Below are 25,798 nucleotides of genomic sequence, written 5' to 3'. Positions count from 1 at the left end.
CGAGCTTCGCGCCCCGCAGCGGCTGCGGAGCTGCTCCCGGCCCGGGCGCGCCGCTCCTGCCAGGCTCCCACAGGTATCCGCAGATTTCCCCAGGTTGGCACCCTGGGTACGAGTGCCGTCCCCGCAGGTGGGTCGGGGCTCCGCCGGGCGCGGTGTGGGGAGAGGGGCTGGCAGCCGTGGCTGGGGCTGCGAGCGGGATGGATGAGACGAGGGCGCCCAGGTTACCTCCCGAGTTGCCTTCCTGCCCTGGCTGTTCGCTTTGGTGGTTTTGCTGCCCGTGCCCCTCTGCCCGTCGCCCGCGGGGTGCCGCGGGTGCAGCCGGCCGGACCCCAGTGCGGCGAGGTCGCGGGATGGGCTGGCAGCCCCCGAGCGCTCCCGCCCTGCGGCACGGAGCCGTGCTCTGGGCGCGATTTTGGGGGATGCAGAGCTCCTCGTTCGCCCTTCGCTGGCTTGGCTGTGCCCGGAGTGCACCCCTGAGCTCGAAACGGGGCGGGCTCGGGCCGGTGTTTTGTAGCTCTCCAGAAAATACTGTCCCAAAGGTTCCAAGCAGCCCCCGGGAGGCGCCTGTAGGAGCGGGAGCCTACTAGCACCTGGCGATGGGAAAGGGCTGCCTTGCAGGATGCCAAGATGGGAAGCTGCAGCGCTAGGTCAATTTGTGCTAACCAAACTGCTATTACCTGGGCGAGCCGTGTGCCTTTCGGAGTTCAAAACGGGGAAGAAAAGTTACAACCAACTCCACAGTGCAGCAGCCTGCTGGGTGGAGAGGGAGAGAGAGAGAGAGGGACCCATGTGCCCTGGATTCACAGTGCTGCTAAGGGGTGAGACCCCCGCCAGGAAACACTCCAGGACCCAGCTTGTTTGCTTCTCCTTGGCTGCCAGAGCATGACACAACTCCCAGGGACTTGGTCACCTCTCAGGGAAGGGTGGCTCATGGACCCAGAGCTGGATTTTCTGCTGCCCCACAGGTGCTCTGCATCCTCAGAAGGGCAGGGAGGAGGCCAAGGGAACCAGATCCCGGGTAACCGGGAGCTGCCAGTGTTGAGTTGCAGCTGGCATTTCTAATGCAGCCTTGGCGCAGCTGCCACATCCCCTCACCCACCTGCTGCCGGGGCACTGCACGCTCCGCTCTTACTGTGCTGTCAGCTCTGTCCTGCCACAGTTTACAAGTAGCACTTCCCACACGGGTTTGGTTGTGCCTCCAGTTTTGGAGCTGCCCCTCTCCACCCCTGAGCAAGCCTCACCGCTGTCTGCAGGGAGCCAGGCTGGCAGACCTCGTGGAAACCTTGATGTGGCCCTGCCCCTTGGTGGGGGGCTTGTTTTGCCCAGCAAGGAGACTAGAAGCCTTGAGCAGGGCAGCACTGGGTGCAGTTTGGCAGCCTGTGGTACCCGGGAGGGGAGCCAGAGGAGCTGTGGACATCTCTGGCTTTCAGAGCCTTAAGTCAAATCTGTCTCCTAGGGGGAAATATGCCCTGCTGCTTGGTCATCAGGGGTAAGGTGAAAGAGCTGTAATGCTTTGTTTTCCTGCCTCTTTAAGGACTAAATGTGTCACTTGATTTCCAAAATCCTGCCAGATTTCAAAGAAAAAAAGTAAAATAGAGAAAAAACATGCTGACCTTGTTAGGGCTAGAAGCTGTCCCCATGCTTGTGGCTGTGTGGCTTTGTAGCCTGGCCGTCCTAGCCCTGTTTGTGAAAACACAGGTGTGCTGGTGCTGCGAGGGCTGTGAGGGGATGGTGTCTGATTGCATGAAGGAGCAGCTGCAGCTTTCTGCCAGCTTTGGAAAGGGAGAGCTCTTGAAGGCATATGCTTAATGTGAAATATATCTTTATGGAAATACTCCTTCTGAGGTCTCTTCCTCCTCTGCATTTGATAGCTCGGCAGCAAACAGCTTCAGTGGGGGTGAGCTTCTGCTTTTAATTAAGTCACACACACCTCAACCACAAGGTAGATCTCCCTTGTAAATCAAACTTCTAAATCATCAGGCTTTTTTTACCTCTTATTCATGGTAGCTCTCTAAAGGTGGTACAGTTAAGACAGAAAAAAATCACAGGCAACACCTTCCTGTAAGACTGTTTAGCATATTCCCGTTTGCTGGGCTGATGCTAATACCCCGAAGGCAGAGGGAGCTGATGGAAGGAGGGGATGTTGGAGCCTCCAGCAGTAGTGCTTGGAGCTGAGCTGTGCCTCAGAGCAGCATATTGGGGCACGTGCCCAAAGGAGAAGGTAGCAGCAGTTGATGGGAATGGCCTGGGAAAAGGCCTGGGAAATGCCACAAAAAGGTTTCTGAGGCAGGTCATGCATGTGGATGGATGGGAGCAGGTATAAAGGTAACAGAGGCACCAGGAATGGGCACAGCCCTGAGACCTGGTAATGCTGCACCAGTCACAGCACCTTGAATCGGCATCCTGGTGGAAAAGTGTGAGTGTCACACAGCTACAGTGGAGCCCTGCAGCCTCCTTGTCCTGTGACAAGGTGCCAGCCTCTCTGGGACAGGGATGTGGGTGTGATCCATGGCAGGGATCCATGATTGACCAGCCTGGCAGATGGGCGGGCTCCTGGTTTGCCTGCAGCAACTACCAGGGCAAATTGTGAAGCAAGATGCTTGGGAATATTTGCACACCTTCAAAAAGCAATATTTGAACATTGTTTCTCTTTGGCTGTGCCTGGCAGTGTGGCAGGCAGGAGCTGTGTTTCTGTGGGCATCAGGCATGGTGGCCACACAGTTTGGCCCTTTAGCCAGCCCTGGCCACTTCTGCCTCTTCATGGTGAAGGTGCAGTGTGTTTCTGGAGAGGTAGCCCCTGCCATCCCACTTTCAGGCCATCTGCCACATGCCCAGCACTTCGGATGGAGACCTTCCTGACTCAGGGCTTGGGAATGAGCAGGAAGGCTGTCCCATGGAGGCAGAACACCTACAGGTGTGGTCTCACACTAATAAATGAAATGATTGGCAAAGTTGTTACAGAGTGAAGAAAACCCAGGATTTTTCCCCAAGTGGTGAAAAGCCTCTGTGTGTCCTTCCTGTCCATGCAGCACAGCTGCTGCTGCCCCGGCTGTGGGCAGAGGCTTGGGCATGGGAGCAGCACTGCTCCTTCTCAGAGTGGTGCTTGGGATATGTCCCCTGCCCATTTCTGGGGGAGGTAGCTGTGTCTTCCTTGGCCCCGAGTGATGAGGCTGCTGTCTCGCAGCAGAGGTCCCACTGCCTCTCTCACTGGCTGCAGGAAGGTGAGCTTCCCCCTGGGGGTACCGTGGTGTCACTAAAATTTGGCTAGAAGGACTTTTCTGGCTGTTTCCTCTGTCGCGTGGCTCTGTGTGAGGAGGCTGCCTGGCCGCCTGGCCAAGCAGGGATGAGCTCAGCTCAAGGGGCAGTGGGGTCCCGACCTCTGGACTCCCAGCCCCCTTGGGGAGGCAGAAACCTGGAAATTTCTGCTCATTTCTTCCACGTGCTGCTCAGCAGCTGCTGCAGCTGGACACAAGGGAGGGCTCAGATCTTCAAGTGGCACAAAGTCACTCCCTGGCAGCTCCAAGGATTTGGTTTACCTCCCCATCAGCTCTGGTCATACTGGTCTCATCTGTGGCATGCTCCCTATGCCTCTTGGTATTCCCTCCTAATTTTCCTTCTTCTGAGCATCTCCAATCTATTCTGTCTCTGTTTCTCACGTGCCTGTCATTGTATAGCAATTATGGTTAGAGAGTTAAAAGCCTTATCAGCTCCTTAGTGGGGGAAGTGTGAGTCAGCTTCTTGCAGGACTGTGTGGTGGTTCAAAAAAAGTAATGTGGGTTTTTTGGGTTTTTTTTGTGCATAGAGGTTTCTTTAATTCAAAATGTAAACCACAGAACTGGAAAAAGCCAAGTGGGTATTCAACCTGCACTTACAAAATTAAAAAGTCTAGAGGTAGACCTAAATGTGCCAACCTTGTGCAATCCTCACAAGCTGAGGGAGCTACAGTGGACAGACAAACAGTAAGATCAACATTCAGAAGTTACTGCCTTCATGATATTGGGACATGCTTTCCAAAATGATAGGAAGCTTGAAAATCTCACCTAGCTTCAGTCGACACAAAATTTCAGGTTTCAGTCACACAGCGAGCCCCCCATGCATGCAGTGAGAAGCACCTTGTCCTGCATCTCTGTCCTTTTTGTGCAGTGGGTCCTGCAGCTCCTGGTGGTTATCCTCACTGAGCTTGCTGTCTGTCTGTGAGGTATGAAGATATCTGAGGGGCCTGGATATGGCTCTGGAAATCCCAGGGACAAGAGCAGAATGAAGCACGAGCACAGGCAGACCCTGAGAAGAAGGGTGACAACTTTGTAGCTCCCCAGTGTTCCTGGGGATTCAGCCTTTGTAACCCAGGTTTTAGGATGATGTGATGGGTTTCTTGGTTTTCTTTCTTTTTCCTTTTGTGTTTGCAGGGAAAAGCATGAAAATGTAAGTGCCAAATTTTTAAATATAAATTAAAAATAATCTTCAGATATGCTGTGTGTTTTAACTCACAGTTTTTAAGTAGCTTCATAGTGGGGGGTGTTGCAGTAAGTCTGGCTTGTGACTTTTTTTTTTGATCGCCTTGGGGATGGCAATATTGCAGGTTTCTCAGGCCAAACTCGAAGGGATCTTGTTGGACAAGAAGAGCAGAAAGAAAAAGCAGGAGCCTGTCTCGGAAGCACCAGATTTTGAATTGCAAAACCCCATCCCGGGGTGTTCATGTTGCCGGAACAGTTATCCGGCTGATTTCCCACTGTCAGCGTGCAGCCCTGTGTCCTGACAGCTGAGGCTGCTCCACGCCAGCAGAGCTCCATCTCCCACTAGGACAGGCAGTAGCAGCACAGACCCATCATGGGTGAGCCGAGGTCTCCTGCTCCCCTCCTGAGGCAGCAGGAGTGGCTCTGCCCTTTGCACATTGCTCCTTCTCTCCAGTTGTTCTTCTCTGCCTCTGGCCACACGGCCACCTTCCCAGAAGTTCTTCTCAGCAGATGTTTCTCCAGATGTGCTCCTTGCAGAGGTGTGCATGTACCATTTCTCTGTCAGGGTTGGTGTGACCAGGATTGCAGAGCTCATGAAGACTGGCACATTTCTGAATGTGATTGTTCTGTTGTCTGTGATTTGACATCTTTGGTTTTGCACCTTTTGATTTACCAGGCAGCCATGTCACCCTTGGGAAGAAGACTCTCTTTCAACACTACATCAAAATGAACCTGTTGGGGTGAAAAGTTCATTCTGCCTGCTCTGGGTCTATACATGCTGCACCAATTTTTCAGCTTCTTTAAAGGCTTTTTTCCTCTGTTTTTTTTCCTGAAATAAGTGTTTTGAAAGAGAAGAAGAAAATTTGAGAGAGTCAAGATGTGCATTTAGATGACATCAAATGCATCTATTTTGAGGGCTCTTTATGTGTTAGTCTACAGTTACTCAGCATTGTTAGATATTTGACTCAGTGATTTTTGAGGTGTTTTCCAACTTTAGTGATTCTGTGATTCTGTATATGTCCCTTGAAGTGTTCAACAAACATGTAGATGTCGTGCTTAAGGACATGGTTTAGTGGAGGGGTTGGCAGTGCTGGGTTAATTGTTGGACTTGATAATCTAAGAGCTCTTTTCCAACCTAAATGATTTTATGCTAAGTATTCCTGGGTCTCGACAGATCTAAGGAAACAGGTTTTCCAGGCCTGGAAATCAACCATTGAGGTGACCACAAATTGCTTTTATCCAAATACTGTTTCTAGCGGTCAGTGCTTCCCTTTTATCTGAGAAGATGGTGGTGCTAATATTTTTCATGTGGTCCAGTCACTTGTTTCCTATCGAGTTTTGGCTTTTTGGATCACGTCTGCATGCAAGCTGACGCTCCTCTGTGGCCAAATACTCTCCACCATGTCCCAGACAGCTGGCAGGTGTAAGGCTACAGAGACCAAGGGCAGAACAAGGCAAGCAGAGCTCTCGGGTCCCTTCCAACCCAAGCCATTCTGTGATTCTGCTCTGGAAGTGATCTATCAGAACTGGTTGGCATTTTAAGTCTTAAAAACACCCACAAAAAAACAAACCCCACAAGTCTCTGTTCTCAACAGTCCCTTTCATTTTAAGGATGTGGGGTTTTACCTGTGTTTTGGGCTCTCCTGACAACCATTGGCCAGCCTCAGCCTGAAGGTCAGTGACCCCCCAAAGTGCTAGTCCCCTTCGGATCCTCTCCAGGCTACAGAGAAGCATTCCTGCCAGCTCTCACAAGAGGCAGGAGCTGGGCTGGAAATGCCTGTTGCCTTTCAGCAACAACTGCCCTGGTGCTTGCTTTGTTGCATACTAATGAACACTAATTAGCCTCAGCTTGTTATCAACTTTGTGTGGGAACCGTTTGCAGAATGCAGGGGTGGGGGCTGGGGAGACCCCAAGGGGCTTCTGCCTTCCAAGGGGTGGCCTCCTGGGTGGATGAGGGCTCAACTGGTGCTCCTTGTGGTAACACCTCAATTTGTGAGCCACAGGAAGGCTGTGCCTGCTGGCCTCATGCCAGCCTTGGTAGTGATCCACCTGCCAGGTGTGTTCCCGCTCTGACATGGCAGAAGGTTACAAGGAGTTATAGGGGTTTTTGTCTTAAAACCCACCAGGGGCATGGGGAGGAGCTGAGCCCCTTGGAGGCTGGGCAGTGCTCACCTTCAGGTCTTCTCAGCATCAAAGATTCAGTGCCCCTCTCCTACCCCCATCCCCAACCACTCCACACTGTCCTTTGGTCTCTGAATTGTTCTCCTGGAGCCTGTCTCCTCCTCTCCACTGCACTTCCAGCATTTTAGCAATCCTGGCATTCACTGCAGCAGCTGGATATCTCCTGCAGCCATGGCTCTTGTCCAGTCACTCAGCCTGAGCTATGGAGGGCATGAAAACTCCCAGAGGATTATCCTGCTGCAGAGGGGAAACACCACCACAGATTGCTATGAGCTAGAGAGAAGGAGGCTTGATGGAGCTGGGTGGCTTCAGCACTCTTGAAAAACACATCTTTACACATCATGTGTGTAAAACTTGTCTGGCTGATGTGTGATACTGTGTTTGTAGGACACAGCGAGCTGATCTCACGCTGGGGGAAGTTCTGGCAGGAGCAGGACAGTGCCTGGACCTGCAGTACACGAAGGCTTCTGCCAGCAGGAGAGCTGGGGTTATTGCTTCAGAGGTGGGTCTGCTGATTTTGGACAAATAGCCCACTTAGCTTGATGTGCTTGGGCTGGGAATTCTAGGCAACTATTCTAAAGCTGAAAAATCAGCCTACACTTGAGCTGAGAACAGCACCTGTAGCTTTTCTGTAGTTTGAATCTCAATTATGCCCCCTGATGTACATCAAGTTTCAGACCAGGTCCTGATGACCATGCTTCTTTTTAATTGACTCTTTCTTTGCTTACATAATGACAAGAGTTTTTCCAAAGAAAGGACTTGGAAGGAGAGGGCATCACAGGTCAGGAGCAGCAACAGGGAAGGTTGGAGCATTGGCCAGTACAGGGGATGCTTAGCCAGGGAGCAGCACCAAGGAGCAGGATAGGGATAATTTTTTCCTCCCACCTGTTGTTAGGCACAAATAGGGAGTGAGCTATTGTGCCTCCTTCCCTGCTGCTAAACGAGGGAGACTTGCTTATGGTCGTGCACTGGAAGCTAATTAAACCTGGTGACAATGGTAATTGAGTAAGGATGCTTGAGGATAAGTATGACCTCATGTCTAAAATGGTAATGAGGCCTATTAAAATCCACACCAAAAAGAGAAATGAAAGGGGGAACAGAGGCAAAGGTGGTGCAAAGGGAGCAGGAGCAGGCAGGGACAATACCTGCCAGCCAGAGCACCGGGAGGGAGGGAGGGGGAGCATGGAGGTGTCAGGCTTCTAAATCTCCTTAATAAACAGCCAGCTCTTCAGGTAGCCAGGCTGCATCTCGGGCCGAGTCAGCCAAAACACTGCGTTCAAGCACCTTCCCCTCTGCTCACCCAGGCCTGGATGTAGGTCCTGGTAAGCAATGGCAACACTGGTTGCTGTTCGTTGTTGTCTTCACTGGCTGGTTCTCTGCTGGAAGAAAAGGATGTTCCATGGAACCAGCAGTCACTGCCAGCACAAGGAGGGTTCTTGCAAAATGACCCTGAAATTGCTCCAGTGCAGGAAAATGCATTGGCAAAGGAAAGATGCAGTTGAGTTCAGGGTGCCAGGGTGCCATGTTCCTTCTTGGACCAGCACAGCACCTAATTTCAGCTCCCAGCTGGGATATAGGGTCTGGGGCCACTGTGACCCTCCACAAGTGTTGTTTTACAGGGTGGTGTAGCAGTGCTGGGGATGCCACCGTGCTCCATGGAAGCCTGAGTCCCAAGCTGACTCTCCTTGCTGCAGAGGACACCCAAGGGACACTGTCAGGGGGCACTCCCTGTCCTGGCTCTGGATGTGCATCACATCAATTTGGGTAAGCTCAGCCTCAGGCTGTCCACAGACCCTTCCCTGCTGACAGGGGGGATGTGGTGTGTGCCAAAGGTTTCTTCTTGATGGAGAAATCCAACACTCATCCTTCCAGCAGGGCAAAGGTACGGTTGGATGACAGCTGAGGATGTGCTATGGAGCCAGGATTCAACTGCTCTGAGCTCTGCGATGGCAGCTCCAGTTTTGGCAGCCAGGAGCAGCAGCAGTGGGCCCTGCAGGAGCTCTGCACTGTGACAGTGGTATGTATGGATGCAGTGGGTTGTATGGGTGCAGGGGAGTGCTCTGGAACATGAGGTTTGCTCTGCAGAAGTAAATTTGGGGGAGGGATGAAGAGGGCATTGCAGCTGCCAAGCAATCCCAGTCCATCTGAAGGCAGCACACTGTCACCTGGTTGATAGACAAGACATGCCCAGTCTAGGTGACCCCCAGCAATTATCCAGAAGGGAGGAAAGCATCCACGACAGGCAAGTCATGTCAAGCAGTCCTCCCATGTGTCAGCCAGCTGCTCAGGATTGGCCTCCGATGGCCCCATCTCCCCTTGACCTTTCCTGTCCCCTATAACTTCAAAGTGCTTTTCAAATATGAGTAGAGTAGGATTTAATTAGAAGTCATCATCTGTAATAAGTGGTACCTTTACCCCCTCCACCAGTAAGGTGGTAGAAATGACACTGGGATGCACTCAATTGCAGCTGGCACCACGCAGGGCTGCTGGATGGAGCAGCGAGGCTTGGCCCACTCGGCTCTCCATCACGTCCTGCACGACCATGGGCCTTTAATTAAAAGACTGTAAGCTGCTTGGCTCCTCTGGCTCTGGCAGCCGGCTTACAATTAATATTCCCCCTGCCAGGACCAGGATTTACTCCGCTCAGCAGCCAGCAAAGCGCTCCATCAACTTCAAGTAGCATCAACATCCAGGGAAACAGCAGTCAGGTGGGAGGGTGTGTGGGAGAGAAAAAGTGGAGTTCATAGGGGTGTTTCTGATCCCTGGGTGGTTGCTGGGAATAAGGTGCAGTAATGCTTTTGAAAGCAGATAGAGGTGAAAAGATTTTGTTGGTGGGTGCATCTGGAAGTGAAGTGCAGAAGCCCCAGACTGCTGAGTTTGTCCTGCTCACCTCAGTGCCAAAAGCCAGCTGTTACCCTTGGGCTCGAGCAGGCAGGACACAGAAATAGAATGGCATTACAGCCGTGTACCAGCCCTGTCTGCTCCAGGCAGGGGGAAGGATGGGCCTGATCTGTACTGAATGATGGGGTTTTTACACAGAGAATCCTGGTGTAAGCAGGGCACTGACCTGGCACTGGACCACCTCCACCATCTGGTGTGGTCTTCATTTCCCAGAGAGGCAAAGGCTCCCCAGGGAATAGCAAGAGGGAAGAGGAGGTGGGAAGCAGTTTTCAGGAGGAAGATGAGTATCCCCCCAGGGATTCCTCCATGCTGCTGCAAAGTGATGCTGAGATATGCATGCAGCTGTATCCCAGCAGCAGCTCTCAGCTGGATGTCTCTCCCAGGCAGGGGTTTGCCTTTCCCAGTTGCCCTGTGACCAGTGTGGCACCAGCATGTGAGCTGCCAGGAGCCTGCAGATCAGCTGTGCTCATGTGGCAGTGACATGTTTTTGTGTCAAGAATTATGTGGTGGCTTTAATTCTGCAAGCTGTGCGTTGTTCTTGCTCGCCCAGAGGAGATGAAGCCTGGCTGGGGAAGAGGGACATGAGGCATTGGCTCTAAACAAATGCCTTTCTTCTGCCTGAAGATTTATTTCTAGCTAGATTGGAAGCAGAAACAGCTTAGACCTTGAAGTAAAAATTGGGACTTTGGGGCAGTGTCAACTGTCAGGAAAAGTAGTCTTCTGCAATAGAAATTGGATGCAGGAATACCTGAGAAAGAACTCAGCACTAGAGAAGTTAGTGAGGAGGTGTGTGATCCAGCTCAAACCCCATTCTCCTCTCTCCCCCCCTTAAAGGGGATGTGCCAGCACTTTTATTAAAGTGATGCTTTTTTTAAGGGGAAAAAAAAAAAGTTGGTAACTCACACATGCAGATCCTGTTTAAAATGCAGGAGCATTTTAGATCAGCAGCGGAAGTAGGTTTCTTGTTTCATGTGGGATCATTTTATCCATTTTATGTTAATAAGGAGATAGCAGGGAATATTTTAAATGGAGATTTAAACTCATAAGGTGGTTTGTGTGTAAGGAGAGAGGTGCCTCCATCATACCCACTTTGGGAGTGTCCCTCAAAAGCCAGTTCTCAGCTGATGCCTGCCTGGGACCAAGTTAGTTTCCGTCCGGCTGGGAGACGGGTGGATTCCAGCTCAGTGTGTCACTGCCTCTGAAAATCGCTGTCACACTCCCTTTGCTGAGCTCCTGCACAGACTGGCAGCTCTGCTGCTGGCTCCCAGTCATGTCCGCCAGCTGATCAGTTGTCTGCTGTGGGGAGGGGTAAGGGTGGGAACCAAGGAGCATTTAAAGAAGCATGATACCAACTGGGGCATCACGGGGCCTTTCTCCAAAGATTTCTTTCCAGAGGACAGTGGGGAACCAGTGTCCATGTTCCCGTGTCTCAGAGGCAGGGCTGCCTGAGATTTATGAATGACTTGTACAGCTTCATTATGGATTTGGCTAGTTGACCATAGGAAGAGGGCTCTTGGATTGCTGTATACTCCTGAACACTCAGCAAATGACAGAGCACACGTCCTGTCCGCACACATCTCAGTGGCCCTACCTGCAGGACTTATTCTGGTGCTGGAGTGTCTTCTTACTGGGAGCTGTGGTTTCTGGCTGAGCAGGATAACTGTGGGAGAGATCATCCTGGAGTAGGGACCTTTTTTGCTGAGAGCCCCAGCAGTGTCCTCTTCCTTATCCTTTTTGCTTCCTGCAGACATCGTTTGACCACAGTATGAAAAGCTCCCCATCCTTCTCTGCTGGTCTCCTGGGAGTTGTGTGGACATTCCTGACTGGAGGTGTCCTACTAGCACTCTTCTTTTTCATCTTCACTATTCGCTTCAGGAAAAACAGGTAAGGGCATCCCTCTTCTCCTGGGAGGTTTCCCCTGAGCTGGAGTAGTGGAGTCAGGCTCCTTCAGGACCAAGCTCTGAGCTGATGAGCAGCTAAGGATCAGGAGGGTGTAAGCCTGAAAAAACAGCACAGGGCAAGCAAGGGTAATGCCAGGGATGTTGCAATTTGTTCCATCACACAGAGTTTTGATCACTGGTGGAGACAGTCCTGTTTGCACTGCTCCTTTCCTCCCCAAGGCAGGGAGCTGTAGACAGGATGAAAGGAAATTCATCAGGGGAGGTTCAGGTTGGGGACCAGCAATAATTTTTTCACCAAAAAGGTGTGTCAAACATTGGAACAGGCTATCCAGGGAAGTGGTGGAATAACCATCTCTGGAAGTGTTCAAGACTGGATGTAGCACTTAGTGCTGTGGTTTAGTTCATATGGTGGTATTTGGTCAAAGGTTGCACTTGGTCTTAGAGATCTTTTCTAACCTTAATGATTCTATGACTCTATGGGTGCCCTCTGGCACAGATAGTGCTGCATGGTCTCATTCGGGTGTTACTCAATAAAACCATCAACGGGAGTGGGTAAAAAGAGGTCTCCGTTCTGCTCCACATGCTTGAGAGCATTGCTCTGAGCAGCACAGCTCCATAGCAAGGCCATCATACTCCCCACAATGCGCCATGTCCTTCTTACTGTTGGGCCACACATACTTTAAAGATATTGATAACCCTTTTTGTTCTTGGTGGTTGCTCGTATTGGTGGAGAACATGATCTCCATTACTGAGAGAAGCTGGTGGTGAAGTGTAGACTTTTTTTGGTGTTGTTCAGTCTGCACAGAGTAGATAAAAGTCCTGCTCCTCTGAAGGCAGCATAAATCCAGCAGAAGGCTTGGCAGTTCCTCATAGCTCAACCTGTCTCAGCCAGTGCTGAGCCTTCCTCAGCAATTCTGGATGTCTCTGCTGCCTCTTTGCCACCTTCTCCTCAGCCTCCTTGGTCCCTTGGAATTTCAACTGCTTCCTCCTCCGGGGATACATCCCTCTCTCAGGCTTCACCTGGTAAAGCCTTTGCTCTCCATGTGCCATTGTTTTGCACAGAGGTGTACATCTGAGTGCAGCCTGGACTGATGTTGTTTGACATTACTGATGGCTTTAAGGAATTTAATGCTCCTGACAACCACGGTGCTGTTGGGAGGGTCCTGCCCATAAGGGTTTGTGTTGAGAGCCCCGTGCCTGCTGTGCTGCAGCAGCTGCATGACCTGCATCCCAACTGCATCCTGGTCTGAAGCACTTCATTTACTGAGTGGTGTTGAGTTCAGTGGCCACTCGAATTTATGTTCTCGGAACATGCTGTAATGAATGTGTGTTATTTATTTGCTCTGCGGTAAATAAATACTGGTCTGCCTCCTGAACCTGGGAGGGCAGAGGAGACCTTTCTCGGCTGCAGCTGAGAGAACGAGCTGGTGAGTATCTTTCTCCAAGGGCTGAGACATGGTGAGGAAGGCAGGGAGGGAGAGAGACAAGTTGAACCCCAGGCCTTGTGACTGCAAGACAACAAGCCAGGAAAGAGCTCAAGGAGAGAGAAAAGTAATGACTTGGCAGCAGGTCAAAGGGGCAGAGCTATTGGAGGGGATGGCAGGAGGACCAGCTTTCACTCAATAGACTTGCTGGGGAAGGGTGACAGGTCGTAAGAGATCAGTGGGTTGATTCTCCCCTCCCTGAATACAGTTACAGGATTATGAGTGATGAGGTGAAATTACAGAGGGGAGACTGTAACCTGAACATTGCTGGCGGCTTCCTGTGCTGAGTGTGGCGATATCTCCTCAGAGGAAGGAGCAGTGGGAAGGGCCTGTTCCTGGAGGCACACGTAGCTCTTGCACCTAAAGCTTACTGCCTGGGGACAGTCACCCTGGGCTGTGTTGGTGTGGTTTTCCACCTCTGCCCCTCTGCAGCAGAAGTTAGTCATAGGGCTAAATGAATACTTGAAGGATTGTGAAGCACTCCAGCAAGAAAGGGGAGAGGATGGGAACCATGAAGTAATGGCTGAGCTTTTGGAGCAGTGGTGAACAGCACAGGCAGGGGGTGGACAGTGTGTTAGCATTCATTGTGACCGTCATCATCCCTGTAAGGGGACCTCACCCCTGTGCTGCCAGGTCATGATGCTCAGTAACTGTCATCAAATTCCCTGCTTTGTTTCCTGGAGGATTGTGAAGATGTCCAGCCCCAATCTCAACATTGTGACCCTGCTGGGCAGTGGCTTGACTTACACAAGTGCTTACCTCTTTGGGATTCAGGAGCAGAGCCTGCCATCTGGAGACTCAATGGAAAAGCTTATTCAGGTGAGCGGGGGTTTTGCTGGGATGGGCACCTTGAGGCATGTACTGGCCTGTTTGTACATGCTCTCTCCCAACCAGTTGTCACCTGTACATGCTCTGTCCCAACCACAGCCTGTCACCACCACGTTGCTCAGCTGGGCTGTGGCTTTCACATATGCAAAAGGCAGCCAGACACTTTCTGTCTGAACGGCCTTCACTGTTTTGCAAACCACATCTGCACCAAGGAAGGGATTTGAGGCAGGTCCCCGGGGGACAGGTCCTGCAGGCAGGCAGGCTGCTGGGCTTGTAGAGGTGCAGCAGGCAGAGGAGAGCACAAATGGAGATGGTATCCTCCACACTGCCTGACACAGCACAGGTGCTGTAAGGCTGTGGGTGAGTTTTTTTGGCTGCAGATCTTCATCAAAACGCTCACCTGTGTGATGAACCCCCATGTCCTGGCCTGAGGCAGCCACCCTGCCAGACTGAGGACTGGGCATGCACCCATGTGGGAGAGTGGGACGGTGCACATCCTGCATTCTGCTCAGCCACTGGGCTGAGGATAATTAACGGAGGTTCCAGCAAGTGATTTATGGGTGCTGGGACTTTCTGTGCCCCTGCTGCTCACAAGCTGCCTGTCTCTCCCTGTCTGCCCTTCCAATGAGAGTCTCTAGATAGGTAGAGAAAGGCAGCAGGCATGCCTACAGAGGAGTACTTGCCTTTCAATTTATTTCACCCTGTGGTCAGCTTTCTAGTGTCCGATATCACCCTCCAGAAATCAGAAGAGTGTAGACATGTCCCCAGCCATCCTTACTGCACCCCAGGCTGGGAGGGTGTGTGGTGTCCCTGTGAGCCCCTTTCAGCGCCCTCGCTCTGACCCCTGGCAGGTGAGGCTGTGCCTGCTGTGCGTGGGGACCTCCCTGGTGTTCGGTCCTGTCCTGGGGAAGAGCTGGCGGCTCTACAAGGTGTTCACCCAGCGGGTGCCTGACAAGCGGGTGGTGAGTACCCAGCATCTGAGGCGGGAAGGGGGGAGGACAGACTTTCCATGGAGGGCAAACACCAGCAAGTCCCAAACCAGATGAAAATGGCACATGACAGGGATGGATGCCACAATGACAGGTCTGGTTTCACACCTGGCTGGGCATGGGCCCTTCATTTATTCCTGCACAATGAGGCAGGAGCTTTTATACTCTACAGGCAAGTGATTGCTCTGCCAGGCTGCCTTTTCCCCAGTGGAGTCCCAGCCCCATCACCAGACAATGTTCTCATTTTACATTGGCCACATGCCTTTGTTATGCTACACACCAATGTTTGTGTTCAGGTCTGGGCTGATTGTTTTTGTGGAATGAAAATAAACCAGGTGTCCTCAAAAGCATCTGATCTAGGGCCATCCCCAGATGGATCCGATTTGCTCTTGAAGGCAGGAAGGGAGTGCTAGGCTCTCCTCTGCAGCACTTAAGGATGAGGATTCAGAAACTGGGAGAGAAATGGAAAATACGTGCACAAAAAAGTGCACTTAGAACTTTCAGTGGTCACTTTCCAGCAGTGAAAAATGGGACAAGAGGCTTTGCTCAGATGAAAGATGGGACAAGAGGCTTTGCAGGGGAACTGGGTATCAGCAAGGACTCCTGTTTCACACTGGGATCTGTGTTAATCTTGGAAAATGATGATCCTACCAGGTATTTTTCTCTGCCTTTTTTGTCTCTGCTGATGATATGGTCATAAGGGATGATAGTCTTGTTTTGGAAGAACTGTTTTCTGTCATAGCATTTACCTGCTATCCACACCATCGTGCAGGGTTTATACCTGGTCTCAAGCCTGATTCGGTTCCCAAGAATTTGGGAGCTGAAGACAGAGATCTTGTGGCCAACTCAAATGTAGGTGCTGGACACCTGTCTGGGTGAAGTAGTAGGAGAGATGTGTGACTTGAAAGAAACAACAGAAAGGGACCCAAGGGCGATGGAGGTCATTGGTGTCCATTCCTTCCCCACAGTAACTTTTACTTCTTGCATGTTTGCAGATTATCAAAGACCTGCAGTTGCTGGGAATGGTAGCAGCATTGGTGCTGGCAGACACTGTCTTGCTCTTGACCTGGGTGTTCTCTGACCCAGTCCAGTGCTTCCGAAGCCTCAGCGTCTCACTGCGGGTAAAAGGATGAGGAGGAGTGGTGTGGGGTTTTGCTGTGTCCTGCCTGAACTCTGTGGACAGAGTTAGTGGGTGGCTAGGCATTTGGAGGTAGTCTTTGAGAAACAACAGAAAGAAAAATGAGGCAGAAAACCTGTGCACTCTGGATTTGGTTTATGTCTGGTCTCGTACAGAGGTGAGAGTCCACTGCAAAATTTCCAGGTCTATGCAGATCACCTGCATGACACAGGGGGGCTCCAAGGCATCTGCTTTAGAGAAATGTTTAAGCAGCCCTGTTGGCAGCAAAAGGCCAAAATCATCTCGCTTTAAGACTCTGCCCCTGGTAGCACCAGCTGTGACCTCTCCTTTCAGAAATTTACAGAGGAGACCAGCTTAGATGCACCTTCCCATTGGTCTGTGCCAGGCTGCTGCCTTCACTTTTGCCTTTGCCTTGCCTTGTAGGCGACAGAGAAAGGCATGACGTGCTCTGTGAGCCGGGTGCAGTCCTGCGCATCGCTCTATTCCGATCTTTGGCTTATTCTCATTTTAGGGTTTAAGGTATGTAACCTTTTTACTGCTTCTTGCATTGAATCTCATCTCCTCCCTGTCTTTCAGCCTAAACTGTTTCGCAGCATTTGTCATTTTGCTACCCTCCCAAGCTACATGCCCATTGCAGATCCCGGCTACTCCTGTTCATCTCGTAAGCCCTCCTATTTCCAGTCCTTCCCATCTTGGGAAGGGTGAAAACCCTGCTAGCTGATTTCCCCTTGCTTCACCATCCCCTTTGTGTACACTGTGCACATACAGTCTCTCTATATCTCTCCCAGAAACCCCCTGAGCTTCATCTCACTTCTTGAAACTCATGTCTTGCTGGTCTTTATGTCACACTCCTCCCCTAAAGACTCCAGTGAATGGCCACTGTCAACGTGGCTCAATCCCTGTGTCCTGTGACTTCAAACCAAGGAGGTGCTGATGACAAGTGCTTGGTCCCCACCTTTACAGGATGCTTATCAGGTTAATTATACCTCTGAGGTACACTTTCACTGGTGAATCTCTGCACATGGCCAGTCTTCTTCCAACAGTGTTAGTTATACTGATGTAACTATGTCAGTATAATTATCACTGTAATTATCTTTGGTCTCATGTGTCTCTGGTATGGCAGAGGCTGGACACATTTCAGAAAGTTGATGTTGGTGAAGCTTGTGAGATCACAGCCTTTTTTTGGGAATGGCTTCATCTCTGCGTGCAGCACAGGCACTTCCTTTGTGATTCACTGTAATGTAATACGAACTGACCATCTACCCAGAATCATAGGAAAAAGAGCAGAAAGGGACCTCAAAATCCAGCCAAGTCCTTCTACACTTAATTTCCTCTGGTTAGGGAAGGTAGGTATTACCTGGGCTGTCAGTGCTGTGTCTCCACCTCTGATTTTGTCTGCAGTTTGTGTTAGGGTTTAGAGAGGTAATGTCTCTGCCTACAGCCCTTAAAAAAATCCTTCTGGAAATAAAACATCCCCATTATCAGTTCCAGGTAATCTTCTTAATGTTGCATTGAAGCTGGCCCTGTTCCTTCCTACTTACTGGGGGTCATGGAGTACTTCCTTGGTGATTTCTCTGGAGTTAGTCTGGATTTACACTAACGTGAGTATAGGCTTTATCTCTGTGTACATAGCACTTAGCATCCACAGCATTAATGTGCTCAGCCCTTTGGGAAGACACTCAGTGTATTATCCTGGTTTTACTGGCACAGAGCAATGAAGAGAAATGACTTGCCAAGGACATGCCTGGAATTAGGAGCAAAGTCCTCTGCTCAAGTTTAAAACAAACAAACAAGCCACTGAGAGTCCTAGTTTAGAAGACGGCAGCACTGTTGTCTGTGTCCCAGATAGACTGTATGAATTTAAATGGGACTTTGGTGCTGTTTTTTTCCTGCTCAGGGATTAGGGGTTGCTTTGCCTTTGGGCTGTTTGGAGGTGCCCCATGGTGGACACAGTTATGATCCGGTGCAGATTCTACAAAGCAGGGTCAGGCATCAGCCCAGTTCCCAGCAAGGCAGGTTTCACTTTTCCAACTCCACCCTGAGACTTTGTGCTGCTTTGAAGTTGGGAGTCTCACCAGAGATTTGGACATGAACCTCCCTTGCTTGTATCCCTCCAGACCTTAATCCTGGCAGTGGCCAACACAGTCATCAACCAGCCACAGCACAGAGGGGTTCAGAAGGGTCTAAAAAACATCTGCATCTCGTGTCTCAAAGCACTTCTTGATGCCCAAATAACCATTACACTTAATAAAAGGCTGACACTTACTGGGTAGCACAGGAATAATGTAGGTCACATTCCCTGTATTCCAGGTCCTTGCAGGAGCTGGGACTTTGTTAGATGGTATTTACAAATGGTCCTGAAGGCAGACCATGCTCAGCTCTATGGAGGCAGGCAAAAAATATTTGGTGTTTCCTGCTAGTGTTACCTAGGGAAGGAGAGACTACCCTGCTGGGTAGTTTTATCCTGAGCACACTGGCAAAATGCGTGCATGAGACCCTTGAGGAAGAGGGTGGTGAGACAGCCTGCTCTGAAACAACGGCTCTACTCAGAGGGAGGGAGAGCTTTTGTGTACAGAGCACTTCTGTAGTGCCCTTCCCTGCTGCTGTAGTCAGGAAACAGCTAAGGGAAGGGAAAAGAATTGCACCTGGTAGTTTCCTGGATTAATGCTATTTAAAGAGACACCAAGTACATCCTCTTCCCTCCGGTCTAAACCTCCATTTCTCCTTGCCTTCTTCTTTTTTGAATTCCTTCTCGATATCTTTCTTGCTCCTTCAGAGGTATGCTGTTGCTCCTTGATGGCACCCACTGCTTCATCCCTGTAGGGACCTCTGCCTCCTGTCTGTCTGCCTTTGCTTCTCCTGCTCCAGGCTGCCCAACAGGTGGCTTATATAATTTCTCCCAGCCATCCCCTGCTCTGTGGCAACACCTGCTGACCTCTGACTCTTGGCTCTTCACGCCCTTTGTCTGGGACCCCCCATGCCCACCAGTGCCCTCACTCCTGCCCTGTGTCTCCAGCCCCACTCCTGGCCTGCAGCAGCGTGCCAGGCGTTTGCTGCGGCGTCACCGCCACACGCTCCAGGTCTGCATTATAGATCAAAGAGCATTAATGAGGATTGTGCTGAGTATATCTGAGCTCACCGGGCTTGGTGCGACATGGGGGTTGACACCATCAGGCTGTAATTTTCCACACTCTGGAAACCTCTTTTTTCTGTTTCCAGAGTATCCTCCTGCTATACGGCACCTACTTGGCCGGTCTGACCGACAGCGTCAGCTCCTCACCAGTGAACCAGTCCTTGACACTCATCGTTGGGGTCAACCTCGTTTTCCTGGCTGCTGGTACCATCTGCTTAGTTCACCGTTTCTTCCGTACTTGGCACAATTTGCTGTTTGGTTTTACCTCTGGAGGCATCTTTGTTTGTACAACCACGATCAACTGTTTCATCTTTGTCCCACAGGTATGCTGCCACCTCTGTCCTGTCACTTGGCTGGGAATGGGCACGTTTTCGGAGTTTAACAACAGCAGCCATGGGCATCACTGCACTCACTTTCCTGCTTTTTTTCCCCAAATGTTTGGACTCACCTGCACAGCTAGTTCTCCAAGCCCCACCCCATGCCACCCTGGTGGTTCTGCTTCCCCAAGCAAGTTCCCTGAGTCTCAAACAATCATAGAATTGTTTGTATTGGAAGGGACCTAAAGATCATCTAGTTCCAACACCCCTGCTGTGGGCAGGGAAGCTTCCACCAGACCAGGCTGCTCAAAGTGCCATTCAGCCTGACCTTAAACATTTCCAGGGATTGGGCTATCCGCAACTTCCCTGGGCAAGCTTGATCCAGGGTCTCACCACTATCACAGTAAAGATTTTCTTCCTTATATCTAATATAAACCTACCCTCTTTTCAGTTTAAAAGCATTCTCCTTTGTCCTGTCACTGTGTCCTTGTAAAATGTCCATCTCCAGCTTTCTTGTTTCTTGTCCCCTTTATGTCCTGGAAAGTCTCCAAGGAGTGCAGCACTGCTGCTCAGAAACCCTCCTGCAGGAATGTGCCACAGGTGACAGCCATGCAGACAGCACACGAGGCAAGGCAGCCACTGGCCTTCTCCTGCTCCATGTAGGGAGTGGGATCTGTCCTTTGTGCAGTTGTCCTTTCCTCATACCTCACATGCCCACTCGCACCAGGAGCTTCTGCTGCTGGCAGCAATGGAGCTGGGCGCAGACCATCCAGATGGCCCAGCCACTCTGAGACTTCTTTGCTGCTGGTGGTCCCCAGGGGAGGCTGTCCTCCTCTGCACTTTTGGAGAAGGAAGCTGGGCTTTGCCACAAGCGAGGATGAGGAGGAGGAGGCAGAGGTGTTTAAAGGAAGCCTTTTGTGGTGAGGTGAGGTACTTCTGCTTCCTGTGTCCTCCAGGAGCAGCCTGGTGTGCCTGGCCACCACATTAGTGGGAATAATGCTCCCATTGTTAGAGGGAAAGGAAACAGTTATTTACTCAGTTGAATGTTTGGAGGGATGTTTGGGCTCAAGGACATGAGGTGAGAAAGGGAGGAAGAGGTGAAGCTGAGGAAAGCACATCTGTGCAAGGGAGGGCTCAGGGGATCTCAGCAATGTATATAAATATTGATGGGGGTGGAATGGGGAAGGGGGAGCGAGGCTCTTCACAGTGGTATCCACTGACAGGACAGGGGACAATGGACACAAACTGAAACACAGGAAATTCTATTTAAACATGAGGAAAAGGCTGGAGTTTTTTCTGTGAAAGTTGTAAAGCACTGGAGCAGAATGCCCAGAGAGGTTGTGGAGTTTCCATCCTTGGAGATACTCAAGGCCCAGTTGGACACAGTCATGAGCAGGCTGCTCCCTCTGACACTGCTTGAGTAGGGCACTTGGAATGATTTCCAGAGGTCCCCTCCTGCCTCAGTTGAGGCAGTGTAACTGCAGAGCCCCCAAGCCCTTAGATGAGCAGCCTTTGGGAGCAAGGATCCAAACCTCCCCTGGTGAGCTCCAGGCCTGCTGGCCATGCTCTGCCAAGCACCAGGTCTCTTGGACTGAGGGTGGAGAAGCTGATGAGCTGTACTTGCATTCTGCCTGTACCATTTTTCTGTGGGAGCCTGGGGCCATTGAACATTTTATTTAACTAGGATCTTTTAATTCATTACCTTGTTTTTCCTAATGGGCTTGCTTTTCTATAGCTCATCTGAGATCGATAAACAGCTGGAGCTGGGCTGCACAAGGCTTCCAGGCAGACACTAGATGAGAAAACAGATACTAAACATTGCTGGTTTTCAGCTTGTCACCAGTGATTCAGGGATAAGGGGGCATGTATGACACTGTCTTTGTCTGTCATGGAGTCAGGGAGTGGGGAGAAGAGGGAGGGGGCTTTTACAGTGTGCTCAGCAGTCTCAGTGCAGCCAGGCACTGACCCTCTCCTGCATTAAAAGCTGGAGCCAGGAACAGGGTAGGGCTCAGATGGATGGGAGGCTCCAAGTGACACTGCAGCCCCTCGCCCAGCCATCTCTGGCTGGCTGTCTCTGCTCCCCTGTCACACCCTGCCTTTGTCTCCCCCTCTCCGTCCCTTTGTCTCCTTCGCGCTTGAGCTGTGCCTGCCTCCCGCTGTGTCAGCTGGAGCTCTGTGGATAACACCCTCTTCTACTCCCCAGCTCAAGCAGTGGAAAGCCTTTGAAGAAGAAAGCCAAACCATGAGCCACATGGCAAAATATTTCACCAGCCCAAGCAGGAGCTGCCGCTCAGTGTACAGCGAGGAGCAGCTCTACCAGCTCATAGGGGAGAAAAACTCTATGAAGCAGCTGCTCACTGAGGTATAGGGCTCTGTCGGCCCCCCTCCTCCAGCTTCTCCCCTTCCCTTTTGTGGGCTGAAGGCTTTGCAGGGTGGGAAGCCCTTCTTTACACCCCTGTCCACACTGGTGATCCCTCACCAGCCTCTTCCTTCCTGAAGGGAAGAGCTGCTTTGTTTTGTCACACTCCAAAGCACCACAATTTAGGCATAATTTGGAGGGCTTAAAAAATTCTGTAGGGAGGAGCACAAGAGAGCCTGGTTCCCACAGCCTTGTCATACATGATTAATTTGGAGGGGAGATGCTCTGTCTCAGAAAAGCCCCCAGCCTCCTGCTCCGTCACCTGCACTGCATGGGCAGGAACACTCCAGCCTGAAGAGCTGCCTGCCCAGTGAGCCCCTTCCCACACACATGTCTGGGGGGCTGCAGGGGAGGCTGAGGTCACACATACTGCTGGTGTGGCTCTTGTCATGGAGAGAGGGGTGATTTTTTTTTCTGGCAGTGCCTGCTTCCAAATTGGCAGCGTTTTCCTCCTCTCTGCCCACCCCACACTTGACAGGCTTATTTGTTTGACACAGAAAAACGCCGTGATCGAAAGCCTGCAGGAGCAAGTGAGCAGCGCCAAGGAGAAGCTGATGAGGCTGATGTCTGCGGAGAGCGGCTGCGACCCCCCTGTGCTGCCATCAGCTCCCTGCACCTGGAGCTCAGGGCAGCCTGGGGATGCACCAGGGGACTGCTGCCCCCCGAATCCAGAGAGGGATGAGTGGCAGCCCCGCTGTTTGCTGGGTACATCACCTCTTGGTAGCAATGCTCAGGCCCTCCAGAAAAATGCAAATCAAGAGCCTGTTTGCACTCAGATGCTGCTTTTTAATGCAGGGGACAGCACTGAACGTGGCCTGAAAGATGTCCAGGAGTGTGGGACACCTGCAGTGCAGGGGCAGCCTCCAGAGCAGCTGCCAGGCCAAGACAACTCAGCTGGTGTAGCCTGGGAGTCGTCCCCCAAAGTCAGCTATGTAAACAGTGAGAAGCTGTGGGAAATCTTGCAGGATTTAAGCTTGGATGGCAAAAACTACAGCCCAACCTTATCTGCAGGACCCCTACTTGGTAACCGGGGCACCTCAGGCAAGGAGAGAGAAACACAGGTGGGCCAGGAGGGCTACCCAGGCACCCACACACCCCTCAGCCCCTACCTGGCAAGGCATCAACGGAGGATCCCATTGCCCCCTGCCTCCGCACGCTTCCCTGGACATGTATCCCCCCGTGCCAGCTGCAGAGTGAAGGAGGTGGGCAGCTGGGGCCGTGGGGAGTCAGCACATAACTCCCTGGGAACGGGAGGGGACATGGCTGGCAGAGGGCTCCTTCACCGCTCGGCACCATCCCCTGCAGCCATCCCAAGGGAGGCTGGCCTCCAGCCAGAGGGGTGGCTGGGATGGCCCAAGTCCCAGGGTGCTTCATTGTGCATCCCGCAGGAGCAGCGGCGGTGGCAGAGCACCCCGAGGGGCCCTGCTGAGCCCTCCTTGCGTTCGCTGTACTATTACCCAGACTCTGACTCCAGCAGCAGCAGCTCCCAGGAGATGTTTCATGGCTGCCACCGACCCTGCTGCGAGGTTTGCTTCCAGAGCCCACGTGGCTCCCTGGACAGCAGCAGCACGGACACGGACACAGAGCCCAGTGACTGTGAGGATCACCAGACAGAGCACCACGGTGGGGCCCAGCCTGTGGTGAATTTCAAAGACGATCTGAAACCCACTTTCGTGTGACTGGGAGCACCCCTACCCCAAGGCCAAGTGCCCTCCCACCCCCAAAACACTGCATGTATTCTGCAATGCTAAAGCCACACATCCCTCTGGGGAATGTGCCTTGTTCTGGAATTTGGGGATTTGCCCCATTCTGATTTGCAGTGTCAGCTCCAGGCTGGTCAGCCGTGACTGCAGCCTGAGTTTGGCTGAGAGGGGGTTGGCAGCACTCAGGGAGGTGACGGTGGCCTTGTCCTGGCTGCTCTGGGCAGCTGCCTGTGTCCCACAGGTAGCCGGCAGTTCTGTCCATCCTGGTGCCAGCAGTGGAGAAACCGGGGCTGGGGGTCTGTGAGAGTCCAAACTTCATCTCCTCAGAGAGCTTCCCCTGTGAGATCTGCTCAATTTGCACTGGCAGGGAGCAGCAACCTGCCTCAGAAACAACCATTGCTTCTTGCACACCTCTCCATATGGACCGACAGAGGACTCCTTCCCCCGAGGCTACCCAAGCAGAGCATCCCACTGGCATCACCCCCAGCTGGGGATGGGAGACAGACATCAGAAGCAGTTGCAGGCTGCCACTCACTTGGGGTGTGCTGCTTCCAGGCAAAACAAGGACTTTGGAATGGGGGGTGCACAGCAAACTTTTGGGTTTTGGCGGGGTTTTTTTGTAGCATCTGAACGAGAAAATGGAGTCCAAAGGTGATGTCTGTGGAGCTGTCTTTGCATTTTGTGTTCTTCAGGTGCATCGTTGTAGGTGAGACTCAGGTCAGAGCTGAAGGGAAAGACAAGCTAGCCATTGTAAAGGAAGATCTGAAAAGGGGTTTCTTTTTTTACCTTGATTTCTGGGTCTTGTGCCCTTCTGTCTGTCTTTGTATGGATGATATAGTCTGGAATAAGGTTGGTTTAAATTAACATGTTCTGTTTAATTTTTATCTTAGAAACACCAAGAACAGTAAATCCAGTGTGTGTGCCTTTTTGGGATATTTATCATGGCATTTGAGCTTATTGTTGCCTCCACAGGAGTTCAGGATGCTGAGACTTGATGCCCAGTGCAATATAAACCTTCTGGAGAAAGGCTTGATTAAAAGAAGCAGGTGTCAGAAGAATCCCAAACCCGGTTTTGAACAAAGCACGTTAGCACTGCCCTCTCCATTACCCTTCATGATGATGAAATCCCTAACTTCTCTCTCCCTTCACTGGTGTCACCTTTTTTTTCTCCCATTACCTCTGCAGTTTTCCAAGCTTGCACGTAGGGCAAATCACCAAAGTCAGTAATCTTACGAGGAACAATGTTCCCATAGCTCCTGTTTGCTTTTAAAATGGAAACACCCCAGACAGAGAGACAAAGTGTGATTTTTTTTTTTTTTCCCCGTCCCTTTTTTCCCTAATAGAAACCGTTCTCTTTCAGTTTTTTTCTGAGCACTTCTGGCTCTGGCATGGGAGACATGCACTGGCTGGGAGGGTCCCCTGCGTGTGCAGGGCAAACCCGGGAGCCCGGCGGCTCCCTGCAGTGGGACTCAGGATGTCTGTCCCCGTCGCCTGCCAGCCGCCTGCAGTTCTGCAGCGCTCGCAGCAGGTGCTGCTGCTGCCACGCCGGGTGTGCCGGCAAACACCATGTACATCCCACGGCATCGCCACGCTGGGACAAGAGGGGGAGACAAGCTCGCTCCAGGGACCCTATTAAATATGGGTCAAAACCTCTCCCCACCCCCAAACGTGTTTAGAATAACACTTTGCTCTGGGGCTGGGAAATACTGCAGCACAGTCAAAGGAAATTATCAACCATGAACCCACCTGGAAGTGGCTGATATAAAAATTAACTTTAAATCCACTGATGAATGCAGAAAAACCCTCCAGAGGACTTTGAACCTAGGATTTGTTTGGAAACTCACTGCTGGAATTTGAGGTCGTTGCTTTTCTGTGCGGTGACCAGTAGCCACCACCTGAAAACTGTGTAGCCTGTGGATGCGCCTGCTAAGAAGGCCAAGACCACTGTGGTTTGTGTCATAAATAATGTGCCCAGCAGGACCAGAGTAGTGATCATCCCCCTGTATTCAGCACTGGTGAGTTCACACCTCGAACCTTGTGTTCAGTTTTGGGCCCTTTCCTTGCTGATGGCTGTTTAGGAGAAGGGTCACATCAGAGCCAGGATGAGCTGTCTCTCCATGCCTGCTTGGTGAGCCTTGGCAAGAGGCAGGAAGGCAAGGAAGCCTTGAGGTTCTTGTGCCACAACCATCTGCCATGGCTCAGTCTGCCTCTGTTACCCCATCAGCTTGCCACTGCTCAGGAAATAAAAAAAATTATCTTGATTGTGATTCAGCTGCCTGGTTAAAAAAAAAAAAAAAAAAGAAAAGAAAAGGGAAAGAAGATGAAAAGAGCTTTGTTAGCTATGGCAGAG

At 51.4% G+C, this 25,798-nt stretch overlaps 1 protein-coding gene across 4 annotated transcripts; it reads left to right on the top strand.

Annotated features, from left to right (window-relative positions):
- The first annotated feature begins 15 nt into the window (after nt 1–15).
- GPR156 (G protein-coupled receptor 156) lies at nt 16–24,383 on the top strand. 4 transcript variants are annotated; one of them, XM_053936590.1, is made up of 12 exons: nt 16–127; nt 7,023–7,137; nt 8,255–8,399; nt 8,511–8,652; nt 11,284–11,420; nt 13,605–13,740; nt 14,601–14,711; nt 15,734–15,859; nt 16,300–16,395; nt 19,096–19,332; nt 21,530–21,688; nt 22,243–24,383. In XM_053936590.1, exons 4-12 carry the CDS (start codon nt 8,548–8,550, stop codon nt 23,422–23,424), a joined length of 2,289 nt encoding a protein of 762 aa, XP_053792565.1. In that variant the 5' UTR covers nt 16–127; nt 7,023–7,137; nt 8,255–8,399; nt 8,511–8,547; the 3' UTR covers nt 23,425–24,383. The 4 variants fall into 4 exon arrangements, with proteins under 4 accessions (XP_053792565.1, XP_053792561.1, XP_053792563.1 ...); XM_053936586.1 differs by having other exon boundaries at nt 8,508–8,652; XM_053936588.1 differs by lacking the exon at nt 7,023–7,137 and having other exon boundaries at nt 8,508–8,652.
- Nucleotides 24,384–25,798: the final 1,415 nt, after the last annotated feature.

Source organism: Vidua chalybeata, chromosome 2 (assembly GCF_026979565.1).
Source record: "Vidua chalybeata isolate OUT-0048 chromosome 2, bVidCha1 merged haplotype, whole genome shotgun sequence".
Classification (NCBI taxonomy): domain Eukaryota; kingdom Metazoa; phylum Chordata; class Aves; order Passeriformes; family Viduidae; genus Vidua; species Vidua chalybeata.
This window is presented reverse-complemented; position numbering and strand designations above follow the sequence as displayed.